Source organism: Lepidochelys kempii, chromosome 6 (assembly GCF_965140265.1).
Source record: "Lepidochelys kempii isolate rLepKem1 chromosome 6, rLepKem1.hap2, whole genome shotgun sequence".
In the NCBI taxonomy this organism is placed as follows: domain Eukaryota; kingdom Metazoa; phylum Chordata; order Testudines; family Cheloniidae; genus Lepidochelys; species Lepidochelys kempii.
In genome coordinates this window covers 47,107,988-47,121,071 of record NC_133261.1, presented here as the reverse complement: position 1 = coordinate 47,121,071, position 13,084 = coordinate 47,107,988, and the positions used below count along the sequence as shown (strand labels likewise).

The 13,084-nt window shown below is 40.0% G+C and overlaps 1 protein-coding gene across 1 annotated transcript; it reads right to left on the bottom strand.

Moving 5' to 3' along the window:
• Positions 1-1,705: 1,705 nt before the first annotated feature.
• On the bottom strand, positions 1,706-12,332 carry SVIP (small VCP interacting protein). The gene is made up of 4 exons (XM_073347827.1): positions 12,118-12,332; positions 9,351-9,401; positions 6,148-6,264; positions 1,706-5,013 (listed from the first exon to the last, which is right to left on the bottom strand). The coding sequence occupies exons 1-4, from the start codon at positions 12,178-12,180 to the stop codon at positions 4,999-5,001; spliced, it is 246 nt and encodes an 81-aa protein (XP_073203928.1). The 5' UTR covers positions 12,181-12,332; the 3' UTR covers positions 1,706-4,998.
• Between the last annotated feature and the right edge of the window lie 752 nt (positions 12,333-13,084).

Here is a 13,084-nt window from a genome sequence, read left to right as displayed (position 1 = left end):
CCCTTTAAATTAGAATTTTTTTTTTTTGGAGGGTGTGGGGGAACAAATAAGCTTCGTGATCTTCTGGGTTAAGGTTGGTTGCACACTGACCCTGACACAACAATGCGTTTTATAGCAGTCTTCAAGCTTGTGGCTTTTGGTGGAAAGTCCATTTCAATGTAGAGATAACCTAAACAAATCTGAGGCTGTAAAGAAGCGAAAGTTGGTTCCTTATTCTCAGTCCCCACAAAGCACAGTTCTAGGATCAGACTTCATGGGTGCTGCCCTTCTTTGAGATGTGGGACCCTGCAGTCCCATCATCTTAGACCCTGAAACCAGTGCTTTGGACCTCCCAGGGCCCATCCTCTCTATCACTTTATAGATGCTTTCTTAGTCCTACTTAGGATACAGGCTGGCTCTTTGAGCTCCTAGATTACTTCCCTGCTATGTTGTCCCCATAGGGCCTAAAGTACAGAGTTAGCAAAGGAATTCTTGACCACAGTTACTTATATTTAAAGAATAATCCATTACAAATCTTTGCAAAACAGAAGTCCTGAAACCTGATCTCACCCCTTCTGAGTCAGAGGTTTGGTAGAGTCCCTCCTACCTTTTCCTTTCCAGCTAGTCTGCCTTGTATGTGGTGATGGTTACTGCCCCTGTTCAGAGAAGCCATGCCATCTGTTTAGCTGGAAAACTTTCTTCTTTGCCTTTGTAGGCCCCTTGTTAGGAAAAAAAATATATATATTGTTCCAGTGCCTGAGGACAGCAGTTGAGAGATTATTGAAGTTGATGGCCCTAAAATGCCATCTTGATAGCTACCAGGCTCAGGAAAGGGCCTTGACACCTGACTGAAGGCTCAGCTCAGAGAAGCTAGCTAGAATGCAATTCAATATACTTGCCTTGGAGAAGGCTAGAAGTGTGTTCAGCCTGCAATACAAAACAGAGTTTACAGTTTGATAGACATGTTTTGCCCCCGTCAGAGTCCTGTTAATCACAAAAGCAGAGTATGGCTGGCCTAGTGCTTTTCATGGCCCTAGATTGGGGGGGGGGGGGGGATCAATTGTTTTTGGGGAAGGACCTGCCTCTCCTTACTCCAGGAAACTAACAGTGGTATGGCCCCACTACTTAAACTATTTGGAATTTGACTGGGCATATAGGGTGAAGGCCTTAAATTTGGAAAAAAATTGAGACTTCAGAGGCAGAGTGTTTCAGGCTAGAGAGTGGCAGAACATTGTACAGCATGACAGAGTGAAGCAGTAGTTATATTTCCTCCTTTCTAGCCTTTTAAAAAATACAAATACAATATTGCTAACTTTGTGGCTTATGTTTACATGTACCAGTGGATTGTGATAAATATACATGTTTTAAATTATAGTTTCAATGGTTTCTGGATTAATACAAATTGTGCATTCTAAAGGAACACTAACTGCAGCAGATGCTATTAAGGATCTATTAAAACTTTTCTGCATTAGACAAATTCTAAAAGCTTTCTGCAAAAATAACCATTATGTTAAAATCTAGTTTAAGACTACTTATCTTATTTTTACATTAGTACAGTGGCTATAGATATGGGCTGGTCCAATTTTCCTTTGATATCAGTCTCTACCACCACTTCAGACTTACAGTATATTCACTAAAAAGAAAAAGGAGTACTTGTGGCACCTTAGAGACTAACCAATTTATTTAGTCTCTAAAGTGCCACATGTACTCCTTTTTCTTTTTGCAAATACAGACTAACACGGCTGTTACTCTGAAACCAGTATAGTCACTAAAAATGGCAGATCTAGGAAAAAAAAATGACAGCAAATGGAGGAATATCATTCCCCTTTAAGACCCTCATCCTGCGGTCTTTCCAACTGCAAACATCTGTAATCCTCCATAAAATCTGTTTGTAACACCTTTAATTATGATTTTGTTTTGCAAAAATCCCTTTCATTTCAACAGGATCTGTTTTAGTTGGATTTCAGACATATAGTGTTGTCTTATTAGGGTGATAACCCCATGCAAATAGTGTCCTGGGTTCTTCAAAAACTACTTATTTCTTGACCCAGTTCCATTTAGTGCAAGAATGGGGAGAATCAACTATTAATAGACTAAAAGTGTGTGTAGGAAAACATACATCAATTCTTGGTTACATGGCATATACAAAAATATATGCACATACTTAAAAGATACATACACTGAAGCATGCAAATACTCCTAAACATGATGCTGAACCTTTAAGGCCTTCATGCTGCAAGTGGATTTGCACCAATGGACCCCTAGATCCAGAGTATGACTGAAGCCAGTAGAACTCTATACAGGTACAAAGGTCTACCTGCATAGATCAAATTGCAGCATCAGGGCTTAAATTTATACATGGAAGATTTTTTTAACTTTATAAATGGATGGGGAGAAGGATAGAAAAAAGTACATTTATCACTGAAGGGAAAAAATTCACAGTTACCATAATAAAGACCTAAAGTGTTCCACACTCAAGTGTAGAACTGTCAGCTTCCATAAGCAGCATATACTTTGGCATAAGGATACCATTTCAGAGAGCATGTGAATGATTAAAAATTAAGGAGATAAATTCTGGATCCCTTGAACTCAATGGCAAAATTACCAGACTTCAGTGAGGCATTGTTTAGAACTCTTTTTGTTCTTCCTAGGGTCTGTACAGAAGACAGGATACAGATTAAATCATGCATTTTGCAATCAACAAATGTATCATCCTTTAATTTTACATTCTTTTCAGATAGGGCAGTACTTTGTTCATTTATTTTCTAAATACAGTAAATTGAGATACAGTTGTAGAGTCTCTATTATTCTTCACTAAAAACAAGTACAAAGCACTCCATTAACTTTTTATGCTGATGCAAACCAGAAAGGCAGGAGTTTGTGGAATGTGGGGGCTAAAAAAATTATTCTGGGATTACTCTACTTGAAGTGCACTCAGTGTTGTAATCCATGTTTTGTTTTTCCATTGACAAGATCTCCTGTACTTTCTGAAACCACTGATGCAAGTGGGTAAACAGATTTCCATATCACTTTTTTGAGCAGTTCATCTAGCTCAATAGATTTTAGACTTTCTTCTCTATCCTAAGATACGAAAAACAAACCACAACTATGAACCTAATCCTCTAAAATGCCAAATACTTTTGAATGTTTTTAAAGTCAATATATCTGAAAGAACTCTGACTCTTGCAAGACTGGACTGTTAAAACTTAAATATGGTAGTTATTTAAATAGATCAAAGTTGAGTTACTGAGCAGTTAAAAGCTGGCAGGCAAAATCGTGTCACACTTAAGAGCACAACACTTATTTATATTTGTCTCCTGGCTGACGGTTGAGCCACAATGCAGTGTAAGTGCATGAATGCAGAGGTTAACTCCAAATAACACAAATTCCTGATCAACAAACTCCGCCACCCCTCCCCCCCCCCTGCAAAAAAACCCCTGCAAAACTGCACAACCATTGAAGTGACACTTTAATGACAAATTGTCTTGGCATAGTCACACTGTAGGATGTGACACTCTACTAGAAATCCTGGACAGAAAGTTTCATTGTACATTACGCACACTGTATTTTATAACAGTCTTCCATTGTAGTTTAATTCAGTAAAACAGGAATATAACACTGAATAGGGCAAATGCCCACACTCAAAGTAAATGTGAGGTATCACTATCTTCTATGAAGGCCACTGCTTTTGTCAGTAAACTAACAGTAGTATACTCTTGTTAAGAATTCCTTTGCTATGATGAAGGCAGAAGCCAGGAAGCTAGTTCTTTCAAGAAAGTGGACTTGATAGTGTATTTAATCCAAGTAACACTTCCACGGTCTAACCTGGGTCAAAAATGGAGTCACTAGGACACAAATAGGCCAAACAGTGCCCTCCAGGGAAAATAAAAGTTGTATTTTTACTGCAACAGAATCATTTCTAAATTCTCTCATCTACTCAGTAGTGTTCTGAAGTCACTTCTAGTTTTGGAATCAGTTCATAATACACCAGTTTAGTTAGCTGTAAATAATCAAAAGCAGTTTCACATTTGGGAAAAGGATTACAGACATTCCTTGATACAAAAGAGCAGTAAAAGTGTTTCTAGCACTTGGAAAATATTATTGTACTATATATAGTTAAGCCACCCAGGTAGTATAGAAGCTTTTAGGAAATAAACTATCCAAGAGATGACTTAATAGGTCTTTTCCTTTTCTATTTTTTAATATTTCCAGAAGTACACCACCACCCCCTTGTGGTGCAAAAAAGAACAACGTAGCCAACACTGTTTAGCTAATAGCTAATATAATTATGTACTCAAAAGAAATCCATAATCGGTGAATCAATGAAAAGCGAACAGGCATAAGATCACATAAAATATTTACCTCAGTAAAAGCATGTAAAGTGATTTATAATTCAAAGTGATTTTTTTATAGCACATTTCACAAAATTTCAATTTGCAGAAGCCAAGCTTTTCCAAAAGCCTTTTAAAGGCACTAAATTCACAGATGACTAACCAATAAGTAGTACAGAAGAGGTGGACAGCAGCACATGTATTTAACTATAAGCATCTAAAGAAGATAACTTTTTTTTTTAACAAAGAGACAGACAAAGTTCATCACAAAACTTTAAATAAACGCTAAAACAAAAAGAAAAACTCCCACACACTAAAAGTTACCCAAGCTGTGCATAAGTTAGTTTCAAGAACAGAAATAAGATACATTCACTCTATCACCATTAAATACTAAGTTCGTTCCCAAATAACTGCATCTCCCGCTGTCCACCCCACCCAAAAGTTGAAGCATGAGACGTTTAAAAAGAATGATAAGTTTTGGCCACCTTTGTTTTCCATTCTGAGATTCTTGGTTGAAAAATATTCTTAGCGTACACCGCTATCCTCTGTCGTACTGCAATGGCAAAGTACTGTTGAATCTTCATATACAAACAGCAAAAGCCACACAATGAATAAGTGCCACTCAGCTGCAGAAACTGGCAAGTTATTGGCAGTATTTGACCCTCTTCTTTTCAAATGCCATACTTATTTATCCAACCTGCCACTAGAAAAATAAAACAAAGTTGTATGTATGCAGTAAACTCAGTGATTCATTACAATCCACGTATTTCATTCAAATCCACCAATACTTTTGATGTGCAACAAGAGGATGCACAACTTTCTAGATACTATCCCTGTCCCAAAAAGATACTATCCCAGTCCCTGTCATCTAAAAGGAAAGCAGTAACTTGTTAAAAAGGCAAGGGAGAGGGAAATAAGCATATATAAAGTGTAGAGAGAAAAAAAACAGATGCACACCAAATATACATAACTGCCCCCTTGCCTGTTTATTATTAATTGGCTAATTTCTTATAAACACAGAGGAAAAAACATGATTTTTGAAGGTTGCCATCTTACAAGTACGGTAAGTAAGGGTGTTCCATGTGCAGGGAGCAGCCTGGAATAAGGTGTGAATATGACTGTGGGAGAAGCTGATAAATGGGAAGTCAATATTAGCATTAATGGTGGAGCAGAGAGGATGGGAGCAATGCAGTAAGAGACAGGAGTGGATAAGTGGGGAAGGACAGAGCTGTGAAAAGCCTTGAAGGTTAGGAAAAGTAGCTTGCGCTTTGTGGTACAAAAGGGAGACCTAGTGGAAGAATTCAAAGGGGGTAGGAGTATATAGTAAGACAATACGAAGGATGATGAATGATCTTAGAAACTGCATTTTGAATGGATTCGAGGGAAGGGTCAAATGGGTACTGGAGAAATCTTAAGAAGAGGCAGCTGCAACAGTCAATGTGAGATAAAGAGTCTGAACAAGATTTTGCTGTGGGAATAAAAAGGAAAGGTTGCATCTTAGAAACTTGACAGGAATTGAAGCCCTGATAAAATTTGTATACAACCTAGATATGAGGGTCAAGGAAGAAGAAATTAAATAGGACTCAGATGATTGGCTTTTGTGACTGGGAGCAGGGTGATACTGTCAATAACTGCTGAGAATGCAAGTGGATAAGAAGGATCTGGAATGAAACATGGGACATGTTAAGTTTACTTTTGCTTTCTATTTGTGCTTACTTTGTTTTATATAGTTCTTTAATAGATGTATATAGACAAAACTGAACTTACTAATAAAGCTAGTTAAATCTAAAACCAAACATTTTAAAAAGGATTTAACAAAGTGAATCTTAAAACTTACTCTAAGCCCGCCTCCTCCTCCTCCAGAGCTTGAAGATGCAATTTGTTTCTCCATTTCCTCCTGTTTCTTTTTCTTTTGCTCCACAGAATATGGGTTCTTAACACCACGAGAGGTGGCCTTTAGGGAAATAAGATTGGATAAAATACTGCAGTCCAATTTCTTTTCAAAGAAATAAAACCTTGACAACTATATTTTGTGGGTTTCTATTTGGAAGCAATATTGAAACACTAATTAATACTAGTATGTAACACAGCAGCATAACTTTTTAAGGTGCTTTTTAACATTGCACAGTATTTGTCAGTGATGGCAATGGGGTATTCTTTCATTTTTATTTGTATATCCAGATGGGCATAATTTAATGAGTAAATGCACGTGGTTTGTATTCAAATTGTAAAAATAAACGTTTCCCCCTCCCCTTCAAGAACTCCCATGCACTTTGATCCTATAGTTTTTCCAATTGGTATGAGCTCCATATTCTTGCCCTCACCAATTGAATTTTAACTTAGAAAGGATGGTTCAGGCAGTCAGCTGCATCCAAGAACCCAAACTGTTATTTTATAGGGCATTACTGCCCCACCTTCTCTTACCACATAGATTTCTGCAAGTACAGGGCATCCTATGGCTAACAGAGATATTAGCCAAGAGGTCTCATTACAATTTACAATAAGTGCATGAGGGGAGATGACAGATGTAGTTCCCACATCTACAGTCCTTATTTGCACACTACTTAGGGGCCCCGCTTAGGATGTGTGAAACCAAGGTTCAATTCCTCTATCACAAATATTCTCTGTGACCCTGGGCAAGTCACTATTTGTGCCTCAATTGTCCATTTGTAAAATAGTACTTTCCCCTATGTCAGAGGGGTGTTGTGAGGATATATACATTAAAAGATTGAGGCACTAAGATACTGTGGTGATAGGGCCGTATAAGTACCTAAATTAGAGCGATATACGGTTCTAAAACATGAATACCAAGGCTGTACACAATAGCTTCTTTTTCCTCTTACTTATTTTGAGATCTGAACTTAACAGAATTTTTAATGCACTTCTAGCTTATAATTTAGAGCTATAACACTACATGTGAGCAACAGAAAAAATAAGGTTAAATCTATGCTGAGAGGAAAGAGGAACAGATTGTTATCAGTCACCACCACCTTGGATTTGTGCTAACAGTCAAAGCAAATTTCAGAGTAACAGCCGTGTTAGTCTGTATCCGCAAAAAGAAAAGGAGTACTTGTGGCACTTTAGAGACTAACCAATTTATTTGAGCATAAGCTTTCGTGAGCTACAAAGCAGAGTTGTGACAAAGTAAGACTGTAGATGGAGTAAGAATGTGAAGAGAGGCATTAAGCTGTCAATGCAATATAAAATATGAAGTAAAGATGAAGTAGGGTGATCTGAACACTATTTTAGATTAGCATATTATTTGCACAGAAACAGAATGACACTAGCTGCAGCATGGTCTGAACACACGGCTGGAAGCCTTGGTTCTAATTCCAATTTGGACACCAACTCACTGATGTACGCACTTAGTCTCTAGTCATTTAAACTCACTCATACTCACAAATCAATAGACTACTCGTATGTCAAGATACATATTTGTAGAATAGGAGCTTTAGTTTGTGTTTGTTTCCACCATCTACTATAGTGGTGGCCAACCTGTGGCTCCAGAGCCACATGCGGCTCTTCAGAAGTTAATATGCGGCTCCTTGTATAGTCACCGACTCCGGGGCTGGAGCTACAGGCCCCAACTTTCCAGTACGCCAGGAGGTGCCCACTGCTCAACCCCTGGCTCTGCCACAGGCCCTGCCCCCACTCCATCCCTTCCCGCCCCCTCCCCTGAGCCTGCCATGCCATCGTTCCTCCCACTCCCGCTCTGAGCCTCCTGCACACCACGAAACAACTGATACGGAGGTGCGGTGAGGGAGGGGTAGGCACTGATCAGCAGGACTTCCGGTGGGCAGGAGGCGCTGCTGATGCATTCATTAATGTGGCTCTTTGGAAATGTACATTGGTAAATTCTGGCTCCTTCTCAGGCTCAGGTTGGCCACTCCTGATCTACTATATCTCTTCCTATATGGTATTTATCTACCTACCACTCAGGGTTGTTGCAAGGATATATATATTTAGAAAGTACTTTGAGATTCAAAACACTGTAGATGTACTAAATCTTTTTTTTTTAAATTAAAATGTAGGCCAAAGCAAACCAAAAAAATTTTAATAAAAAGGCCTTTAAATGCTGCTATAATAATTTAGAAAGTGCTTTTATCCATGACTCAAATATGAATCATGATCTTTAAACAGTAGCAAACCGAACAAGCCCGTATCAGCAAAAGGCCAACAAACTATACAGAGAACAACCAACAATGTTCATACAATACACACATTCATTATCTTCATACTTCATATTTGAAATTCAACAAGACACTATAGAGAATTTAGATTATGCAGTGTTTAAAAAAGGTTTATTTTTTAAGGTAAGGTGCAAATAAGGCTACAGTTCCTTTGCTTTAGGCTTCTGTATGTGTTTCCTCCTTCCTATTATTACTTCTGCCCTAAGGCACATACTACCTCCACTTTTCTAAATTTAAGACCTCCCAGCTTCAACACCCAAGTCCCCAACTTTTCAGGTCCAGAGTCTGTCAATGCCACTGCTTAATTGACTGGGATGAGGAAAGAGACCCACATTTCCCCCATGTTAATGAAGCGAACAGCCAAGAAATTCAGCTATGTTGAGCTTTTAGAAGTAGCAAGTCTCAAAACAACACTTGCAAATGCTGCCAAAACAATTAAATATCTTTGAAAAATGCAACTGAAATATCTCTTTGGTGTTTGTGGTTAAAGTAAAACAAAAATATCACTGACAAAAATCAATTTCTTCTTTGGTTTAAAAGAACTTTCCAGCTTTGCATTCACATTTTATAATGGCAAAGATTTTCAACGGTCCTAATAACTGTTTGAATTTCAATGGGAGTCAGGTGCCTAACTTTCTTAAGCTCCTTTCAAAATCCCCGCCAATGTTCCATGACATCATTATATAAATACCCATCAAATTACTAACATGACAGCCAAGTGCAATGATAAATTCCACTTGCCGATAGTCCACGTATGCTGTTCAGCTGCATTTCGGCAAAGAGACCTCTGGTATTTTCCATTTTAAAACCAGTGGCTACATAACAAGTTTCTGAATAAATGTAATGTTACCTCCATCTGCCTCTTTTCTGCAGCTTCTGCAAGTTGTCGTCTTTTACTTTCCTACAGAAAATTTGAAAAAAGTTCCATTGTAATAGAGAAAGCAGAATAAATTGTTTAACAATGAAAATATAGCAGTTTTAAAAAAGATTAAATGATATAATGCATAGACTACTCCATGTCCGTTCCTTGTCATTCATATGAACAATGGAAGTTATTTAATCAAATTCTGAACTTAAGTCAAACGGCAGCTGCTTCTTCTCTCTGTTTTAATTATTAAAGTAACTACATAAGGACAGGTTTCAGAGTAGCAGCCGTGTTAGTCTGTATCCGCAAAAAGAAAAGGAGTACTTGTAGACAAACAAATCTATTTGAGCATAAGCTTTCATGAGCTACATCCGACGAAGTGAGCTGTAGCTCACAAAAGCTTATGCTCAAATAAATTTGTTAGTCTCTAAGGTGCCACAAGCACTCCTTTTCTTTTTATAAGGACAGTATGCTTTTGGTTACTAAGATGGTAGAAAAGGAGCACCTGTGGCACCTTAGAGACGAACAAATTTATTTGAGCATAAGCTTTTGTGAGCTACAGCTACTCTGAAACCTGTTAAGATGGTAGAGTGTTATTGCTGCTACAATGTATTCCAGTATTTGAGTAACAATAGTGTTATGCAGATATATCCATTAGAAGGGCATATTTCAGGTGACTTGCATCTTTACCGCAAAAAAACCAAACAAACAAACAAAAAATCATTCTAGGATGAAACCTACAATAAGAAGGTATTTTATATGGCAGAGAAATGGACACAGTGCATAAGATGTTCTTATCATTTGAGGAGAAAAGAAAAATGAGATCTTGGTATGATTGCCGTTTCCCCGAGGGCCTCATGAAAATGAGGCATGTCTCAAGAGTTATCACAAGCATAAATATTTTAAGAACAAACATCATGGAACCTCTGATAGTGACGTTTACAAAACAACTGTAACTAGAATAGCTATCACTATAAATGGATTTTCACTGAATACAAGTTCACTAAAACCAGGCTCCACAGTTTTCCAGAGTTAGAAAAGAAGATTTATTTCCTTACCAGTTAAATCCCAACCAGGATCTTGATCCAACAATCAGGTCAGCTAGCATAGGCCCTAAACCCATGAAGAGTCCCACTAATTCTGAAGTCAGTGGGTTTCCACAAGGATGCAGGGAACTATGCTAAGAAGATTGGTACCCATATCAGTAATAAATGGTAGTGATGGCGTATGTGAAATGAGTTCACCATCTTAGTAAAGTTTCTAGTAGGAGGGTGCCTATAACAAACAGGAGTGTAACAGAGAGACCAAGGATTAAATGGGCATAAAACAGAATTACTCTCTCACTCATAAGAGATGGTCCCTTCAGATCTCTATCTTTGTGCTCCTGCAGATACTTCAAGTGGAGGACACCTGTGACTGAGACTGACAAACTCCAAATTATGTTAATTTTAGTTCATGATAGAGGTTTCAGGCTTATGGGGGGCATGGATCAACATTCACATGACTCTCCCTATCAGTATGCAGCCTGGGGAAGCTAATAATCCAACAAGCGGACCAAATTCGGTGATGAATCCTAGTCACGTGCCTCCAGAGGCATGTTCCACACATGCTAAGAAGAAGGGATCGTACCCTATGGTTTTTGTTCTCTGGTTACATAATGTGTGGTGAGATACTGACCCTGCAATACCGGCTGGTAGAAAGACAGTATAAAATAAATAACAGGATTTTCAATGTTTTAAAATGATACGCAATTTGACAAACTAATTTTTAAAAGTAAGTTTGGATTTTGTGTTTTAATTCTTAAGACTTTTCTGTTGATGTTTATAATCTCCCTTTTTGCTGACTCCCTGCCAATCAAGGAAGAAACTGACTAGCAAACATTCATATGACACTACCCACATGTGCAAATACTTGCAAGATCCGGTCTGTACAGGGGGAAGAGTGAAACTGTTATACCAAGTGCTGTCAAATGCCCAAAGCAGACAAGATGGAATGAGAGAAAAATATCTAATTGCCCATCAACTTCTTTCAGTTACAAGAAAGACCTAAATTAAGTCCAACATTTTCTTACAAACTTATTATTTTTCAAGTTGACAGTGTCCCTTTAAAGCAAAATGTACTTAACAAAAACAAACCTAGAGCGCTAGGGACCTGCTTCTGCAGATCCATGAAATAATGTATTTTTTTTTAATTAAAGGGTATATTTAACCCTTAATTATACATCGAGGGCTTAATTCCCTCTGTCCCCAAAATAAATATTAAAATCGCAGTCTCTTAACGGGATCTCTTACTGCGTGTATGTCACTGGAGTATGTTATGGGTGCGCCTTTGGGAGGCGCCAATCCTCACGGCTCACTGCACCCCAGGTGGCTGACCGACCGCAGCACACAGATGTTCAGTCCTTAGGCTGGACAAGGGCAGCAGCAACTACCCCGCCTCTGCTCTGCTGCATTATTTTAATCCTGCAATTATGGGAAAACCACACCGTGGAAAGTCGCCTCTCTCTGGGGTAATTTCAAAAACCGACAAAAATACAAAAACAAACCGCTAGCCCAGAAAAAAAAAAAAAAAACCCAAAAACCCGGAGGAGGAGCTGAAAGGAGGATGCACCTGCTGGGGGCCTGCTCCGGAGTGGGAGGTCCCTGCCCAGCTTGAGTCTGGCGGGGCCGGGGAGCGCGGTGCCCGCGGCCCAGCCAGGGCGTGTCGGGGAGAGGAGCTGGGCTCCCGCGGGGGCCGTACGCACCGCACTCACCGGGTCGGGCGTCTCCACCACGTCCTCGGCGGCGCCCCCCAAGCAGGGTAGGCAGAGCCCCATGCCGGGCCCCGGGCCGCCTGGCGCTCGCCCTCTCGGCTCAGGCAGCCGGAGCTCCGGGGACCAGCCGCGACGCTCCCGCCCGGCACAGTCAGAGCGCGGAGCCCGGCAGGGCCCGCCCAGTTCTGGGATCGGGGCGCACGGCGCCACCTGCAGCTCCGGAGCTGCTGCCGCCGCCGCGGGGTGGGTGGGGCAGAGGCGGAGGCCGCAGGGAAGCTGGCTGCAGGCTCGCGGGGAGGAGGGCGCCAGAGTTCCACCGTTGTCCTGTTACCGAGGGGCTCAAAGCCTCTGCCAGTTACTGAACAGGCTGGAGCTGGCAGGGGCTTGTCAGCCGGGCGTCCTCACAAACGTACTAAGCACAAACCGTACTCCGTGAGGCGGCCCGGTGTCGACGTGAGAAAGTTGCAGTACAACTTGCATTGTTTTTGTAAGGTTTCAGATGGGCTATTACCAGCAGGAGAGTGAGTTTGTGGGGCGGAGGGTGAGAAAACCTGGATTTGCGCTGGAAATGGCCCAACTTGATTATCATACACATTGTAAAGAGAGTGATCACTTTAGATAAGCTATTACCAGCAGGAGAGTGGGGTGGGAGGAGGTATTGTTTCATGGTCTCTGTGTACATAATGTCTTCTGCAGTTTCCACGGTATGCATCCGATGAAGTGAGCTGTAGCTCACGAAAGCTTATGCTCAAATAAATTGTTTTTGTAAAGTGATTGTAGTCAAAGCAGTGCAAATCTCTGTGCGGACCCTCCGTTTTCCTGCGTAAGAGGGGCCTATTTATCTTAAACTGATTCCGAATGGATTTCAACTAAACCAAACTAAGCCCCTCTTAAACCAAAATTAGAATGTTCACACAGGGTTTTATACTGGTTTGACTAAATCATTTTAAAATCTAACTTTTAGTGA

Excerpts from the sequence above, each read along its gene's own strand:
- SVIP (XM_073347827.1), bottom strand. The coding sequence starts at position 12,180 with ATGGGGCTCTGCCTACCCTGCTTGGGGGGCGCCGCCGAGGACGTGGTG. Across the intron at positions 9,402-12,117 it reads TGGTGGAGACGCCCGACCCG|GAAAGTAAAAGACGACAACT; the intron begins GTGAGTGCGGTG and ends AATTTTCTGTAG. Across the intron at positions 6,265-9,350 it reads CAGAAAAGAGGCAGATGGAG|GCCACCTCTCGTGGTGTTAA; the intron begins GTAACATTACAT and ends ATTTCCCTAAAG.